The 18,211-nt window shown below is 40.9% G+C and overlaps 1 protein-coding gene across 2 annotated transcripts in view; it reads left to right on the forward strand.

The window, feature by feature from the left end:
• Positions 1 to 18,211, forward strand: part of lama5 (laminin, alpha 5) — a 102,795-nt gene that overhangs the window by 79,768 nt on the left and 4,816 nt on the right. For both annotated transcript variants that reach the window (XM_034131786.1, XM_034131787.1), the window contains exons 47-74: positions 269 to 409; positions 858 to 1,009; positions 1,184 to 1,294; positions 1,883 to 1,994; positions 2,171 to 2,344; positions 2,896 to 3,092; positions 3,496 to 3,612; positions 4,225 to 4,379; positions 4,545 to 4,674; positions 4,796 to 4,898; positions 5,028 to 5,141; positions 5,896 to 6,078; positions 6,453 to 6,595; positions 6,899 to 7,078; positions 7,474 to 7,613; positions 8,504 to 8,660; positions 9,160 to 9,293; positions 9,526 to 9,691; positions 11,645 to 11,779; positions 11,981 to 12,126; positions 12,909 to 13,044; positions 14,460 to 14,603; positions 14,792 to 14,922; positions 15,068 to 15,232; positions 15,699 to 15,831; positions 16,128 to 16,282; positions 17,140 to 17,332; positions 17,994 to 18,122. In XM_034131786.1, coding sequence (XP_033987677.1) covers positions 269 to 409; positions 858 to 1,009; positions 1,184 to 1,294; positions 1,883 to 1,994; positions 2,171 to 2,344; positions 2,896 to 3,092; positions 3,496 to 3,612; positions 4,225 to 4,379; positions 4,545 to 4,674; positions 4,796 to 4,898; positions 5,028 to 5,141; positions 5,896 to 6,078; positions 6,453 to 6,595; positions 6,899 to 7,078; positions 7,474 to 7,613; positions 8,504 to 8,660; positions 9,160 to 9,293; positions 9,526 to 9,691; positions 11,645 to 11,779; positions 11,981 to 12,126; positions 12,909 to 13,044; positions 14,460 to 14,603; positions 14,792 to 14,922; positions 15,068 to 15,232; positions 15,699 to 15,831; positions 16,128 to 16,282; positions 17,140 to 17,332; positions 17,994 to 18,122 — 4,076 coding nt within the window. The remainder of the gene's footprint in view (positions 1 to 268; positions 410 to 857; positions 1,010 to 1,183; positions 1,295 to 1,882; positions 1,995 to 2,170; positions 2,345 to 2,895; positions 3,093 to 3,495; positions 3,613 to 4,224; positions 4,380 to 4,544; positions 4,675 to 4,795; positions 4,899 to 5,027; positions 5,142 to 5,895; positions 6,079 to 6,452; positions 6,596 to 6,898; positions 7,079 to 7,473; positions 7,614 to 8,503; positions 8,661 to 9,159; positions 9,294 to 9,525; positions 9,692 to 11,644; positions 11,780 to 11,980; positions 12,127 to 12,908; positions 13,045 to 14,459; positions 14,604 to 14,791; positions 14,923 to 15,067; positions 15,233 to 15,698; positions 15,832 to 16,127; positions 16,283 to 17,139; positions 17,333 to 17,993; positions 18,123 to 18,211) is intronic.

The following is an 18,211-nucleotide window of genomic DNA, read 5'->3' on the forward strand; positions in this document are numbered from 1 at the left end:
GATAAAGTTAAAGTGCAGGAATATATCGGTTTAAGGAAATGTGTATACAAATATATATATATATATGTATTGTGTCATTGCAAGCTAGAGTTTAGTGCAATCATTTAGAATAAGGTAGAAAGGTCAGTCGTCCCATTTAACATCGTTTTAGTCTCATGAGTAGATTTTTATTTAATCACACTGCGGATGCAAAATTGTTAAAACACTTAAAATCAACCCCACCCGTCCTTTTTAACATGACCCCCTCCCCTCCCCTCCCTGTGTGCAGAGTGCAGCTGTAAAGGAGGGCGCTGTGACCCCCGCTCTGGAGAGTGCCGCTGTCCCAACGGGATGACAGGAAAACAGTGTGACTCCTGCTCAAACAAATTCAACGTACCTGTAGAGCAGCAACATGGCATGCACTGTGAACGTAAGAACAAACACATTCCCAAACCTATAATGACAGCAGTTAGTACGTTTATGTGTTCAATATCAACCAGGACCCTATGATTTAATGTCTAAGTGATTCATGGGAACACCATGTTTTTAACACTGATCCGTGTGGAGAGAAAATGGGCTGCTGTGTAAAGAACATAACATTTCTTAGAGAGTCTATATCTCTTTATGGAAATTAAGTGTGTGTGTGTGTGTGTGTGTGTGTGTGTGTGTGTGTGTGTGTGTGTGTGTGTGTGTGTGTGTGTGTGTGTGTGTGTGTGTGTGTGTGTGTGTGTGTGTGGTGTGTGTGTGTGTGTGTGTGTGTGTGTGTGTGTGTGTGTGTGTGTGTGTGTGTGTGTGTGTGTGTGTGTGTGTGTGTGTGTGTGTGTGTGTGTGTGTGTGTGTGTGTGTGTGTGTGTGTGTGTGTGTGTTTCTCCTTGCAGCGTGTGACAGCTGTGTCATCGTCCTGTTGGAGGATCTTGAAAAAATGAGCGAGGACTTCCGCTCGGTGACCGGTCAGCTGAGCAGCCTGAACGCCAGCTCCATGGCCTGGGCTCAGCTGCACAACCTCAACAAGTCTTTGGAGGACGTCGCTGTGAGTCTACACACACACACACACACACACACGCACACGCACACGCACACACACACACACACACACACACACACACACATTATGTGGCTCAAGTGGCTGTAAGATCGATGTTTTGTTAGGTTTATGGTATAGTACATATCTTTTTTTATTAAACGTGTTTTCCCATGATTCCAGCGCGCCATAGAGAACTACAACAGTACGCTGGATGACAGCCGGAGTCGGACCGACGTGCTCGAGGCTGAGATCGCTAATATCGACGATGACATCACTGAGCTGCAGGACAAGGTGTGGTCTCTTACTTTGAAAAATAATAATTCTATCTTTTTTCTTGTTGTACCAGACGAACTTGCTCAGCGACAATTCACTCGACTTTTTACCAGAAACTGAACACTAAACCAGAACCTCCTTTAACAGTCTAAACTAATCATATTATTAAAGGTGGGGTAGGTAAGTTTGAGAAACCGGCTCGAGATCGCTAGAATTTGAAAATACACAACCGGAGAAAATCTGCCACTTCCTTACAGAGCCCCTCCTCCAACACACACGAACGCGCACATGACCAATGAGGGCACGAGATAAGTTTGTGCACAGATGGAAGGCTGACAGGCAGGTAGGCCATCCAGTTATTTTAGCCGGGCCGCCTAAAATGATTGGTCGTGCTTTTTACAGTATTACGGCTTCCACAGATGAAATTTTTTTATGGATTTTTTGTCAAAGCACTTAAGATATTCATTGCTATCGGGATGTTAAGAGCATTCCATGGAATATAACAAAAAGTGTATCTCGAGCCGGTTTCTCAAACTTACCTACCCTACCTTTAATGTGTGTGTTTGTTAAATAGAACTAAGTGTTATGTTGTTTTGGTGTTTTCAGGCGACAGCGGTGACCTACAAAGCGGGTAACCTGGGCAACAGCACCATTAAAACACACCAGAGAGCGGAAGACCTGCTGTCCTTTATCAACAACATAACCATGGATATAAACGGTAGGACCCCCAAAATGTATCAAACATAGCTATACAAAAAGAGACTTTAGTAGCCATTAGAATATCTAACATTTCATCTGAACCATCTCTGTGTGTCAAGAGGAGTGTTAACTGTCTCATCCCACAAAACCTACAGACCATTTGATTGGTTGATTTAATGTGATGCCTTTCCATAGAAATCTTGATGATGGCGAACCGGTCCTTGCTGAATAACACGGAGGCGTACCAGGACGACGATGAGAGGGAGAGGAAGATGAGGGAGGTGCAGGCCATGATGAGGGAGATGAGGTTCAGGAGCTGCGTGGGCCAGAAGAAGATAGCTGACAGGGAGAAGACCGAGGCGCAGAAATGTGAGTTCACTCATGAAGACAATCTTTACAACTTGGCCTTTTTTTTTATGTTATGTCAAAAGAGTGCTGTATTGATTATATATAAATTTTAGGACTACATGTAAGTTACCGTCCTGCTCCCTCGTCAAAAAAGTCCATAAGATACTGTACTTCTCTTAGTGGTTGGATAATTGGATTAAAAGTTCACAAGTGAGGTACTGTATTTACTGAAGTATTTTTTTAATAACATTTATTTCTTATTTCAGATATTTCACTTGAAACCCAATTTAAAAATTCATGACTTTTAGACAAGGGCAGTGCTAAACTGGCAACTAATTTCAGGACTTATTTTGTCTCAGCACTCTATAGTTAAAAGGAAAAGAGACTAATGAATGCATATATCACATGTTGATACTGATGTAACTTTTCAAAGTACGTCAGTTTTTAAAAGATTTGTTCAAAATGTCATTCTTTTTAAAACGAACTAAACTGACTTAATGCAACCTGACAACAACTAATTGTATAGCGGGTGTAATCACATCCTCAAACTGGGTCTTTGTGTCCTCTCCCAGTGCTGGATCGTGTTAACAAGGAGTTGGCCAATCGTCAGGGAAAAAACAGCGACATGGCCAAGACTATCAAAGACCGCCTGGCACGCTTCCACTCGGAGATGATGGATCTGCGAGACGCCCTGAACGAAGCCGTAAACAACACGGCCAGAGCCGCGGAGATCAACAACAACAATGAGAAAACGCTGGAGGACAACCAGGTGAGCTGGGAAATAAACAACAACAGAAAAGAAGGAGAACAGGACAGTTGTAAAGAGTAGGGATTCACCAATGTGTTTACTGTTATCAGTATCAGATGTGTTTGAGAAATGTGCAATAGGTGTATCCCTTATAAAAAGTGATATTGACTGTGTGTGTGTGTGTGTGTGTGTGTGTGTGTGTGTGTGTGTGTGTGTGTGTGTGTGTGTGTGTGTGTGTGTGTGTGTGTGTGTGTGTGTGTGTGTGTGTGTGTGTGTGTGTGTGTGTGTGTGTGTGTGTGTGTGTGTGTGTGTGGTGTGTGTGTGTGTGTGTGTGTGTGTGTGTGTGTGTGTGTGTGTGTGTGTGTGTGTGTGTGTGTGTGTGTGTGTGTGTGTGTGTGTGTGTGTGTGTGTGTGTGTGTGGCAGAGGAGGGTAGATGACCTGGTGATGAAGCAGAAGGAGGTGGAGGATCATTTGCAGATGGCTGAAGATGACGTAGCGCATGTCAACGATGTGCTGTCCACGCTGCACGACTCCAAAGAGGTCAGAATCATTTATTTAATTCATTAACTTAATAATCTTATTTAAGTTCAACCATTTTTAAACCAATAATTATGTAATTGTCATTATGGCATGACTAATATTGTTTTACATTTTTTGCAATTAATACAACATATCGTCATTGTGTTGTTTTTTTATACATTTAAAATCAGCTCTTTTCATTTTGAGTCGTATTTTAGTTACCACTTTTGTCCACTAAATCGCTGCATACCATTACTTTAATAAGACATACAGTTATTGGTATTCTGGGTAATATCTTTTACAAATTGTTGGGGGAAAAAATAAATTTGTGGTTGAATTGTAACTGTATATTTGTCAAATAAGAATCTAGATGCCAACTATTTTATTTTGGGGTTACGGTTAAGTTGCATCTTATTTAAAGATTAATATAAGATTTGTTATTAAAGAAACATAAGATTCAGTCGGTATAAAGGTTTTATACAAATATTATGAAATGGTTTAAAATTAATACATATTTTCTTTGTTATTGAAAATCAGTTAACCGTCTAGTTTTCTAAGATTATATTTATAATATTGATTGCTGATGCCAGACGTTGAACAGTGTCTCTTATACATATCAAATGTTTCTCTCAGGAGTACGAGCGCTTGGCGGCGCAGCTGGACGGCGCCCGGACACCTCTGGCAACTAAAGTGCAGCACTTTGCTTCGGCCGAATCCAAAATTCCTCTGGTGGAGGAAGCAGAGAAACACGCGGAGCTGCTGAACACTTTAGCCATGAACCTGACCGAGTAAGACACTAGTTCACTTTTTATCTACAGCATATATTAATCAGGTAGAGGAGGCAGACAAACAAGCTGCACTGTAGGGCTCTGGGGTGACTAAACTCACAAGGAAAATCCTATCAGAAGTTATTTAAGAGAAAATGAAAGATGTTGATAATCTTTTCTCTGCAGTTTGGTTGCAGAAACCAAGAAGGGGGGACTTGTGGATGTGACACAATCCTACAACAAGATCATCAACAGCATCAAGGACGCAGAGGAGGCCGCCAAGATGGCTGAAAAGGCTGCAAACGACACTATGGAGGTACAGGACGAAAACATATGTTTCCCTCTTGTACTGTATGAGCACATTTCCCATAAAAAGAACTGTCTCTAGCTATTTATTTGTTGATTTCTGACCTTTTAATATGGGTGTTTTTGTGTAGAACATAAAGGACCAGGATCTCAGTCAGATCGCAGATTCTCTGAGGAACCACAGCGTGGAGCTGAAGGACGAAGTGGAGAAGCTGGGAGATGAACTCAACAACGGTAAACACACATCTTTATATCAAGATGTGTATTATATTGATTGATTTTTAAGGAATGTCAAGAAATCACGTTAAAGTAGAGTGTTGTATAATTCAGAGTAGTTGAATTAGTTATTTTTCTGCTGCACAGAACTGAAGCCGCAGCTGGAAGACGCTGAGAGGCGACTGAAGGACGCCAAAACCAAACAGCTCGACGTGATGAAAGACCTGGAGCTGGTTCAGAAGAACCTCAACTTCACCTCAAGTAAGCATTTTCAACAGACTCAGAAATGTTATTACAATGAATCAGCAGAAGCGCATATTTAAAGCATCTTAAAATAGGTGCATTCTAACTTAAAGGTGGGGTAGGTAATTCACTTCAGAAACACTTTTTGTTATATTCCATGGAATGCTCTTAACATCCCGATAGCAATGAATATATTAAATGCTTTGACAATAAATACATTAAAAAAATGTCATCTGTGGAAGCTGTAGCGCTGTAAAAAGCACGACCAATCATCTGAGCCGGCCCGGCTAAAATAACTGGATGGCCTACCTGCCTGTCAGCCTTCCATCGGGGCACAAACTTATCTCGTGCCCTCATTGGTCATGTGCGCGTTCATGTGTGTTGGAGGAGGGGCTCTGTAAGGAAGTCTGAAGGAAGGGGCAGATTTTTTTCAGCTGCGTACTTTCAAATTATAGCGCATTTGAGCTGGTCTCTCCATTCTTACCTACCCTACCTTTAAGTGCAAACTAAAAAAATACATGTCTAAAAGCATGTTCAGATAGCTAGGGTGAAAATATCTATCACTCTTTTTTAAGACATATATTCAAACTCTTCCAAGGTTGTGAAGTGATGTATTAAATGTACACAATTACAAATGTAATGAACATGCGGAGGCAGTGATATAAATCATCCAAGCCAATAACTTACATAGATTTAGCTTATACATTGTTACCTGTTTTTACGTTGTTGTTTTGTTTTTTCATTTCTGCGCTTCTTTCTCTGTGACGATCAGATGTGAGTCAGGAGATCAGCAAGGCGAAGCAAGCGGCTGATTTAGCGAACACCACGGCCACACAGATCAACGATGCCCTGCGTCCCATTAAAGAGAAGCTGGACCAATGGCAGCAGACGTACGGGGACGCCAACGCCACCAACGAAGACATCAACAACGCCCTGATGGAGGCCAACAAAACTGGTAGGAGCCAGGGGACATCGAAAATATTAAAAAATAAACTAATTTCAACAACTAATAATTACCAAAAGCTTTGTTTTGTTCTGTTAGTGTCTGTGCTTTTTCACCATGTTTCTGCTCATATACATCTAATCTAACAAGCAGTTTGAAAATGTTTTCTTGGGCTCTGACAAAACTATTCAATCATAAATCTGATTAACTGATAACAAAGATATATCATTAGTCGCTTCCTCAATGAAAAACATGTAACTACTGTATTGCCATATATCAAATATTCAATAACAATAAAGCAAATCCAACACAATAACAAATGTCAAGTTATGAGTCGACATAAAGTCAAACCATATGTCTCTTAATGTAACTCTTTCTCTCTTCAGTGCACACGCTGGGTGATACTATTCCTCTGCTCATGAAGAAGTTGGACAAACTGCAGAACCACTCGGCGCAGATGCCAAACATCTCGGAGAACATCAGCCGCATCCGGCAGCTCATCCAGCAGGCGCGCAACGCTGCCAGCAAGGTAACAACACAAAGAAACATCTCAAATGAACGGGAAAACCCTCATATGTTTCTCACTCCTGATGAGTATTATAACCTGTGCGTGGATTGGTGAATGCTGCCTTGTGTTTTAAAGCGCTTTTAGAGATCGCAAAGCCTCAGAAAATGCTATTAAAGCAGACTATTTCCCTTCTTACTCTGGATTTACTCGTACTACTTTTAAATCCAGGCTGAAGACTTCTCTTGCTGCCGCTGCTTTTAATTGAACTATTCATTGCGTGTTCAGGCAGCCAGTCATGTTTTAATGCCTCTCTCCTCTGTCCAGGTTGGCGTGCCGGTAAAGTTTAACGGGGGGGCGGGTGTTCAGGTGCGAACGCCACACAACCTGGCCGACCTCGCCGCCTACACCTCCCTGAAGTTCTACATCACTCTGCCGGAGGCGGCCCGCGCCCGTCGCCAGGACAACAGCGACAAACAGTTCATCTTCTACCTCGGCAACAAGGATGTAAGCATCACCAACACGGAGCCTATATTATGTGTTGTTAAATAAAATATAATAATTCCTAGAAATCATTCAAAATGTACTGTCGGTGCAACCTGCCAAAACAAGTGCATTCAGAGAGATTGAGGGTGAAAATAGACCCAAGTTTACTCTTCCTGCTGAAATCTTTAAACAAACAATTCAGAACAAATTAATTAAGGAGCTAATTATTTTAAATGTTGTTTTTATTTTATTTAATTCTGAGATAGTGATTGCTTGGTCAATAACAGTACGGCATCTTTCCAAAACATTTCCTGGTTTATTCTTTGTTTTTTCAGTGATAATGTTTCTAAGAGATTTTGATGAGAGAACATAGTATGGTTTCTGTAGTTTCATTGCTTCCTGTCTGGTGTTTGTAGTCCAGTAAGGAGTTCCTGGGCATGGCGTTGGTGGGGAAGAGACTGCTCTGGTACTTCAACATTGGAGGAGAAACTGCTGAGGTGCTGATGCCTGAAGAAGTCAAATCTAATGGGGACTTCAACAGCATCGTGCTGGAGAGGTACGATACACACACTATATTCAATATTAACATGCATATAGTACATGATGATGTGATTCTAGATGTTCACATGATGAAATAAAGACGTTTGCTCCAGTTTGAAAGTATAAATGTAAAAAAAAAAATGCATTTTCATGCTTGGATATTGTAAGCAATTTGCAGTATACAGTAGTAGTATATGTTCTTCTTTTTTACTGTGTGCGCCAAGTGGAAATGCACTTTTCTAGCAAGGTTGCCACTCAGTTTGAATCGCCAAAAAAAATGCCATTTATACCTATATCCGCCAGCGGGTAATATTTATCTTATAGAAAATGCAGCGTAAACATGACGTGTTGCTATAGCAACGCCTTTTGTCTACTGCGGTTCCTTATAGATAGATAGATTGAGAGAGAGATAGATAGATAGATAGATTGATAGATAGATAGAGAGAGAGAGAGAGAGATAGAGAGATGGATAGAGAGATAGACAGATAGATAGAGAGAGAGAGATAGAGAGATTTGTACCTAAACAAAACACAAGTCTAACACCAAGCGTTTAAATCAGCACTGGTAGCGATATTTTATACTTCATGGTATCTGGACAAACTATATCATATGAAAAGCTGAGAGTCCACAGATTCTATTGGTATAAGTTTCATCCCTGTGCGATCAAAACTCACTGTTCTACATGATAAATAAAAGAACATTGTACCTTGAAAATCAATAGCGGGTAAATTTGTCCCGTTGGCGGTTTTAGGTATACAGCGACCTCTGGCGGTTCTAGTGTTGGCTCTAAGTGCTATTTCAGAAACAACTACATCAAATCATGATACGTGGAGACATGCACTCGCAGAATAAACAAACCTTTGTGTGCTTCCTAATTGATATCAATTTGTCTGTGGCTGATGGCAGGGTCCTGCAGTACGGTCAGATGTCGATGTCTTCAGAAGCGGAGGGAGACCCTCTGGTCACTAAAGCCTACCAGGAGGCGAGGGGGGATCAGGGTCTGCTCAACCTCCTCACCGACAACACTGTGTTCTACGTGGGAGGGTACCCCAAATCCTTCAAGGTGAGTTCATGGGGGGGGCTAGAGGCTTCTGTTGTCGGGTAGTTGTGTTGGTAGTCGCTACTCCTCCATTGCATCATAGTCGAGGCCTATGAGAGCGTCAACATTAACATCGTTTTTACTTGATTCATGTTTGCACTGAAAAATGTGGATGTTTTTTTATTTAGTTACTAAAAAAGGTAATATCAAATTCTAAATAGTATCTTTTAACACATGTGTTAATAGAGGGCTTTTTGTGCCCTTATGTGGGTTATCATTAAATCTTATAATAAAACTAATGAGAGAAAAAAAATATATAAATAAAGTAAAAAATACAGAAATAAAAACCCAATTCAAAGTTTATAAAAAACGAAATAGAATCTGGAAAATCTATCTTTTAAAAAGCACAACAATGTTCCCTTTTCATTCGAGGAGGCATTAGGCTAGTGTTGATGTACATTTATTCAAAGTATCCAATTCTTTATTTATTTTGTTTATTTTATTTATTTTATTCTTTTTGTAGCCCCCCGCTGAGCTCGCTCTGCCGAACTTTAAAGGTTGCATCGAGCTAGATACGCTCAACGAGGAAGTGCTGAGTCTGTATAACTTTGAAAGCGTCTTCAAACTCAACACCACCGAGGAGAAACCCTGTGGCAGGTCAGTGTCAAGTGGTCATTTGACTTATTTAACTGAAATATTTGTTGGATGTTGGATTATTCTATTCTGTCTCAGTAGCAAAAAAACGTTTGAGTTAGTAACCGCTATTCTATTTATAAGACAATGACTTCAATGTTTTCTTTCTTTTACTTCTGACTAATCCCACTCTCTCGTATTTCCCATGTGTCTTCCTCCGTGTGAATCACAATTGATTTAAAATTGCTGAAAACAGGCTGAAGCCGGTGCTGACTCAGCCCTGGGTGAATGACGGGTCGTATTTCGACGGTACCGGCTATGCTGAGATCACCTTTTCTGAAGAAATGCCTCGAGTTCAGCGTTTCGAACAGGAAGTGAAGCTGATCTCACACAACGGCATTCTGCTCCTGCTGCAGAAGGAGGTAAACACTTTACTCATTATACGGTCAATTTGACTGTCGTTAAAAGGTTGTAGTGGGCTCATTTCTAAAGTAAAGGTACGCTAGCCAATAGAAGTGTGAGTACTACAGGAAAGGTAAACCCCCAAAAGAATAATAGGGCCTCTTTAATAGATTCATAATCAAACACAATGTGTATTACAAATATTGACACACAATGCTGAGGTGCATCTCAAATTAATTTAAACATTGTGATTTTAGCCTTAAGATAAAGTATAACACTTTGTTGTGGTATAAACAGTTGACCTGCAATCTCCCCCTAAACATCGCATGACCCGCCCCTAAAAAGGCCTTTACTGTAAGGGTTATGCTTTCATTCAGCAAACATATGAGACATTCATTATGTATTTTGGTTTGTGCCGGGCTGTAAACTGCGTCAGCTAAATAGTTTTGGGCTGTTTTTCGTGCGTGCAAAAGTTGTTGTTGTGGTGTAAACCGCAACAAATATGGATTAAACCACATTTTTGTATTAGATAAAAACCTGATGTGGGTCTTGTAAATCAGGGGTTCCCAACCTTTATTGTGCCAAGGACCGGTAGATACATTAAAAAAAAATCGCGGACCGGTTGTCAATTTTAACTGATTTTAATATTTACTCACCACCAGCAGGTAGCATCAGAGGCTAATTGTATGTAACAGCCTGAACAAATACTAGAACAATATGCATCCAAAACATATTAACAAAGTTTAAAAAAGAACCGGTGTTGTTTTTTGGTTTTTCGGAAAACCAAAAAACCGACGTTATTCAGTTTTTAAACCAAAACGGGAAAACAGATAAATCAACGTTTTGGTTTTGTTTGTATGATTTACGGATAATCCAGTGAATGCTGGGAAAACGAGGAGAAGGCGCATTATGAAGGAGATGTCCGGTCGCCAAGTGTGTGTGTGTGTGTGTGTGTGTGTGTGTGTGTGTGTGTGTGTGTGTGTGTGTGTGTGTGTGTTGTGTGTGTGTGTGTGTGTGTGTGTGTGTGTGTGTGTGTGTGTGTGTGTGTGTGTGTGTGTGTGTGTGTGTGTGTGTGTGTGTGTGTGTGTGTGTGTGTGTGTGTGTGTGTGTGTGTGTGTGTGTGTGTGTGTGTGTGTGTGTGTGTGTGTGTGTGTGTGTGTGTGTGTGTGTGTGTGTGTGTGTGTGTGTGTGTGTGTGTGTGTGTGTGTGTGTGTGTGTGTGTGTGTGTGTGTGTGTGTGTGTGTGTGGCACTGGCATTTGTTTTCAGAAGATATTATGATAGTGTCGTTCGTTCCGGTGCACTCCCGACAGCATTTAGCACTACATCGAGATTAAGATTAAACTAATTTATTTTGGGAACAGCCGCATATATGCGGGTGTCGGACAGACACAAACACACCGAACACACAGAGCTGAGCTGAGCAGAGCACATACACACACATCATGCGCCTTGGTGACTGACTGGACATCTCCTTCATAAAACTAATAAAAGGGGGAGTATCTTATTTAACGCAGAATATGATTGTATTCGTGGGGAATGATATATGCTCTATTATAAAACGGACAAGTCAAATCAAGCAATCTGATTGGTTCTTAGCCGTGATATACTGAGTGTATACCACGGGTAGAATTGTAAGTTACTTTTCACAACAAGTCAGTATCCCTCCGCGTCTGAGAAAAACAGTATACAGTTGGGCTGAAAAGCAAACTGCTTCGCGTCGGGCCGAACCACGCCCCTTAGCTGTGATATAATGGCCATATACCACGGCTTGTCGTGAGCTATTGCTTAAGTAATCAGAGATGAATCCCCCTTGTTGTAACTTCGGCAAAGAAACAAACATTACAGCCTATTATCTATTTATTATTTGTATCACTCTTAACATCCTTTCCTAGCATTACATGCAAGCTCCGCAGGATTTGTCAAGCTAGAAGTGCTCTCTCAAAGTTTCCTCCGTGTCCCCGCCCTCCTGCAGGATCAGTTCCTGTGTCTGGTGGTGCTTAAGGGCATCCTGAGAGTTTTCTACGACTTCACTGGTGTTCTGGTGGAGCTCCAGCCCAAAGACCCTTCATCTGAATTCTTGAAGATCAGTGACGGCGACATCAAAACTGTAAGTCTTCTGTCTGTCATTTTCTTTCTCATTATACATTGTGTTTGAAAACTACAGGGAGCCAATCATTTCTTGTCAAAAATAGAATCCGTTAATTTTCAACTGCAATAAAAAATGTTTCTCTTGAGTCTTTGTGATTGCTGTGGTTGATAATTGAAGTGTTATGTGTCGATGTGTGACGTGATGTTGTGAACTGTGTAGCTGGAGATCCTCATCATGCAGCTGAACCGCATCGTGGTGAGGAACTCCCGGAAAGTCCTCTACAGCCAAGAGTTCACAGAGAGCATCCCCCCCTTCGACGGCAACTTCTACCTCGGAGGAGTCCCGGAGAACAAGATGCCACTGAAGTGAGACAAACTAAAACATTTTTTATTTTGTTTTCAAAAGTTCAATACATAGGTTTGTCTTAAAGTTTGAGAAACCGGCTCGAGATACACTTTTTGTTATATTCCATGGAATGCTCTTAACATCCCGATAGCAATGAATATCTCAAGTGCTTTGACAAAAAATCCATAAAAAAATTTCATCTGTAGAAGCCGTAGTACTGTAAAAAGCACGACCAATCATTTTAGCCGGCCCAGCTAAAATAACTGGATGGCCTACCTGCCTGTCAGCCTTCCATCTGTGCACAAACTTATCTCGTGCCCTCATTGGTCATGTGCGCGTTCGTGTGTGTTGGAGGAGGGGCTCTATAAGGAAGTGGCAGATTTTCTCCGGTTGTGTATTTTCAAATTCTAGCACACTCGAGCTGGTTTCTCAAACTTACCTACCCCACCTTTAATTGTATAATACTAAATGTATGGACAACATAAGTCAATAAGTAAAGTAAGAAACAAGAAAAACACACATTATTGGATAGAAATTCGTAGCAGTTTCTATTTATTTTTATTTCTGAATTGATATTTGTTCCTATATTTTCTCTTATTTGACATTTTATCAGCTCTTACTGTGTTTACGTACGCACCATTATACACATATAAGACTGTTCCCTGTAGATACTATGCCAATGACATGTCTACAGTGTGAGTAATTTAGCTTGCTGAGGAGTCCTGTTCTTTATTGGCCAAAGAAATAAAGCCTTAAATAAAAAGATGTCCGGCTGTTTCATTCTGTCTCCGTCTCTTTCCAGGTTGAAGTCCATGTTCCCTAAGCAGGGCTCTCTGAAGGGCTGCTTCAGGAACGTCAAGTCTCCCGGAGGCGCCCACATCGACCTGAAGAGGATGAAGAGCTCCGGAGTCAGCTTCGGCTGCAACAGCGACCTGATGGTGAGGAAAAAACATTCAGATCATTATCTTATATATTGAGATGTACAAGTGTCCATGATCTGAACTCTCTATCAAGCCAGTTCTATACCAAACACAACCTTTTTGACATGAAAAGACACATTTTATAACATTCTAATGTCAACATGTCATTCTGATCTTATTTATTTTATTAATCTCAAAATACATTTTTGAAAAAGTATTTTTTAAGCAAAGGTACATTGTCTGATTATTTGTTCCTCTCAATAAGATCTGGCAAAAATACTGCTAATCCGTTTTGCCTTGCTCTGGTCCTCTTTAACTTAAAGGGGACCTATCATGCAAAATGCACTTTTGTACGTCTTTTATACATGAATATGTGTCCCCGGTGTTCCAGGGAACTCACCAAGTGTCAGAAAACACAACCCTCTCTATTTTCCTCCATACCCAAATCTCTAAAAAAGGGCTGCAACAGATCTGATAAAAACTGATCCAGATTTGAACACTGTCCTGACGTCAGGACAGTGGCGCTACGGCTATTGGGCCAACTCCACCAATCAGAAGGAGACAGCCACGGCCATTGCCGTTCGAAAGCGCTGGAGACGCTGTAGTACATATGCCAGGCCTCTAGATGGTGCTGTTCTCACAGAATCAGCCCTAAAATCAGAGCTAAAAAAGTGCAAATTGAGCAAAATGAGGCATGGCTAAAATGCATGATCTGTTTGGTATTTTGAAAAAAAAAAAGTATAAATATGCCTTATTTAGGTATGGTCCTACACTATATTATTCAAATATAGCATGATAGGTCCACTTTAAGCAGAAGAGCGTTTAATAACAGCCATTTTTCCCATTAAAGTAAAATCCATAGACTTGTAAAAAAAAGTATAATCACTTAACATGTTACAAATACAGTTCCTTTAGTTCTGCATTTGTGCTGATATGAAGGAGTACATATAATACACTGTAGTTTGCCATATATACTCATTGTCCTAAGTGTTTTAGTTTTTTTAGCTTTTACGGTGATTTGTATAGTTACATTTAAATTTGGTGTAAATATTTGTCTATAACATCCTTTTTTAATGCTAAATTGTTTCTTAAAAATACTTATTTTGTATTGTCCTTATATATATTTGTTTTTTTCTACCTACTTTGCAACTTCGTGTGTGTGTGTGTGTGTGTGTGTGTGTGTGTGTGTGTGTGTGTGTGTGTGTGTGTGTGTGTGTGTGTGTGTGTGTGTGTGTGTGTGTGTGTGTGTGTGTGTGTGTGTGTGTGTGTGTGTGTGTGTGTGTGTGTGTGTGTGTGTGTGTGTGTGTGTGTGTGTGTGTGTGTGTGTGTGTGTGTGTGTGTGTGTGTGTGTGTGTGTGTGTGTGTGTGTGTGTGTGTGTGTGTGTGTGTGTGTGTGTGTGTGTGTGTGTGTGTGTGTGTGTGCTCTCTCACAGGTGGCTCGTGAGGCTCATTTCTCCGGGCAGAGCTACCTGGACTTGGCTCTGACAAACATCCCCAGCCTCAGGGACAACTTCTACGCCAGCTTCAGCTTCAGGACGGATCAGAAGGAGGGACTCATGTTCTACCACCACGATAAGGTCAGCCTCATATCTCCTCCTGTTTCCTCTGTCATTTCTCTTATTTTATTTATTTAAACTAAACCGCTGTTCTTTCTTGCTCATAAAATTGTAGGTGTTTTCCTTCTCCTGCTTTGGTCTTGTGGACTTCCAAGTGTCCTCTCCTTACACGTTGTGTTCTAACCTGTTGTGTGTGTGTGTGTGTACAGGTTGGAGTGTGTCAGGTGTTTTTGCACGAGGGCCACGTGGTCGTGAGAGCTGGAAACAGTGAGATGAAGACGCTGAAGACGTACAACGATGACAACAGCCACTACATCTCTTTCTACAACAACAACAAGGGGTAGGAGGACTGACGTTTGAATTATGTAGAATGAAGCTCCCCGCTGTTTGTTCCAAATGTCAACATGATGCCTTCAAACGTTGTCCTAAGCTTGTTGTGAAGTACCAGCATGCACCTCTCACACTGTCTGACTGTCGTCCTCCAGGATGCGTCTGTACATGGACGATTCCATGGAGAAAGCGAAGGAGAACCGGATGGAGAGAATAGCGGGGAGGGTGACGTCCACAGAGGGAACAACCTTCATCGGAGGAACGCCCAACCAAAGCCTCAGCAACCTCACCGGATGCATCAGCAACGTTTTCATCAAGAGGTACCATGTCATGAAAGAGGGGAAATCTTCTTATTGCAGTCGTCATTAACATCTCGTAACATTTTGACGGCTCCTACCTCAAGTTTTATCCTCCAAAAATGGCATTTAAAAAGAATTATAGTGTATATGAATGTGATAATGAAACAAAAACCAGGGGGAAAATTACTATAGAAATTCTCCTGGAAAAGTAAACATGAAATTTAAGTAATCTTGTTTGCAGTTGTTATTATTTATTATGGCTTCTTACTCCAGTTGTAACCCCCAAAATCACATATGTTTATTTTTTGTAATGGTATATTATTATTCTGTACCCCTAGATATAAACTATTGATAGTTAAGGAAAGATATTTTAGTTTATATATGTATAATGTCTTGAAAGCTCTTGCAGAAGTATAGGAATATTTTTTGACACATTGCTATAATATAATCTTTTGTTGAGTATATTTTTTGTTTGTGTGTCTTTCAGGAACACCGACACTCAGATGGTGTTGAACCTGTTAAAAGTGAAAGAAAATGTCAACGTTCCTATGGACTGTCCCGCTGCCAAAAAGCCTCAGCAGATCATCTCCTCTCAGCCCAAACAGAGCAACAAACCCAAGGTACACACACACACACACACACACACACACACACACACACACACACACACACACACACACACACACACACACACACTTAATGACAGAGAAACAGACGAAGGGTGTTTAAAGATACGGATGAAGAGCAGACACCATGTGACCCTGTGTACCGAGTGATAACAGAAAATGATGTATTCCTCTCTCTCTCTCTCTCTCTCTCTCTCTCTCTCTCTCTCTCTCTCTCTCTCTCTCTCTCTCTCTCTCTCTCTATCTCTCTCTCCTCTCTCTCTCTCTCTCTCTCTCTCTCTCTGTCTCAGGGGAAGAACAGGAAGCCGTCGGGGTCTCGCAGCCGGAACACCAGGGAGTCCTGCCAGGCGGAGCTGTCGCAGCCGGAGGCCGGAGCCATGCAGTTCAGCGGCTCCACACACAGCTTCCAGAGATACGACTCCCTGCCCAGCTCGCTCAGCACCATGTGAGTAATAATAATAATACAGCTTTATTTATATAGCACTTTTCATACAACACATGCAGCTCAAAGTGCTTTACAAAATGACACAGAAGAAATTCCCCTCAGATTATTTGTTAAGAACTTTAAAAGGTGAATGCAGCAAAATATAACATCAGGTTAATCGACACAAGGAGGTCAAATGTATGATAATACAAATAAAATAAATAATGGTTTCTCTACGACAGATAAGACACAAGTCAACTGAGTCGATGCAACAATATACAATATAAAACCCCATAATACAAAGTGAACATATAGGTACAACAGAAAGAAGACTTATAAAATAAATAAAACAATATAAAGGTAGGTAAATAATAAAGACTAAGAGAACATTTAGTGAAACACAAACAGGCAAAAAGTATTCCCACAGGCATAAGAATAGAATATATGTTTATTGTCGTCATACAGAGGATAACGACATTTATTTTGCATCTCTCACTGCAGTAATAAAATAAATAGATATACATAAATAATTGACAGCAAAGGTAGCAGCAATGATAGTTCAATGAAATACAATTCCATATTTACACAGTTACAAATGATACTAATAAATCATTGTGGTTGCATAAGACCTTATGTCGAGCATCTTGCTATATTATTTAAATGCAGATTGATCTGGCATAATGACATCTTTTGTGTAATTGATCAAAATGATTAAATTAGCCATGATGACTCAACAGAAAGGGAATATTTAGCAGCTTAAAAGCTAAATATGTACTTGTTATGGCCAAAATAGTTCATTCTTTCAGTTTTAAATTACTTTTGATTTTCCTAAGTGTTACTGAAAGTGTTCATTCGATCCCCCATTCCTCTCTGTGCAGGCTTCACATCTCCATGGCGCTGCGGATCAACTCCTCCGATGGCCTGGTGCTGTCAGCGGCCTGCGGGCAGCGCGGCGACGCTGTGATGTCACTCGGCGCCTCGGACGGACACCTGCTGCTCGATATGTACGGAGGGAAGAAGAAGATCAGCCTGCGCAGCCGCAAGAAGTACAACGACGACCAGTGGCACACGGTGAGCTCAGGGTCACATGGTGTACTCAGTAAATCTATGTGACGTTACTTTATTTTCATAATTAGTTTTGTATTTTTCCATTAAAGGTCACCTATTTTGCAAAATCCACTTTTTCATGTCTTTTCTACATCAACATGTGTCCCCTCTGTGTAAAGAGATTCTGAAAGTTTAAGGAAAGAAGACCCCCTCTCTTTTTGTCCTGATCCATTTATATAAAAAAATGAAAATGAGCTGATCAGATTTTGGCCACTTTATGATGTCATAACGATGTTTTGGCTTGTGTAACCATTAGCCAATCACCAACCAAGGTAACCCCCCCCCCACCTTATCACCTGAATCTCCTCCTAGAGCACCATTGTGTTCTTTTTAACCAAATATCTCTCAGAGGGGCGTGGGGAGGGGCTCCTTATTTTCATCTAAAGTAACAGACAGAGAATCAGCACTTTTGGAACAGGGCTGAAACAGAGGGGATTATGGGATGCTGCAATGATCTGTTTGGTATTTGGAGCCAAACACTTCAGAGACATGTTTTGGATATATCTGAGACCTATAATACATTGTTGGAAAACATTATAATAGGTGACCTTTAAACACATTTCGAGTGAGTGCCCTAGGTCTGATCCACCAACATATCTAACCTGCTGTACTTCTGTCCCTTCAGGTGTTTATAAAGCGTGATGGAGGGAAGATCATTCTGATAGTGGACGGTATCAGCGCTCAGTCCAAGAAAGTCCCCGGGAGAGACAGGACTCATGTCACCGGGCCTGTGTACATCGGGGGATCTCCGACGGTAAGAGATCCAGACTATAAACACGCGCACTACTGGATGTACAGTAGCTATACTAGAGATCATTCAAATTAAGATTTCTTCTTGATGTC

This window comes from Trematomus bernacchii, unplaced genomic scaffold (assembly GCF_902827165.1).
Source record: "Trematomus bernacchii unplaced genomic scaffold, fTreBer1.1, whole genome shotgun sequence".
Classification (NCBI taxonomy): domain Eukaryota; kingdom Metazoa; phylum Chordata; class Actinopteri; order Perciformes; family Nototheniidae; genus Trematomus; species Trematomus bernacchii.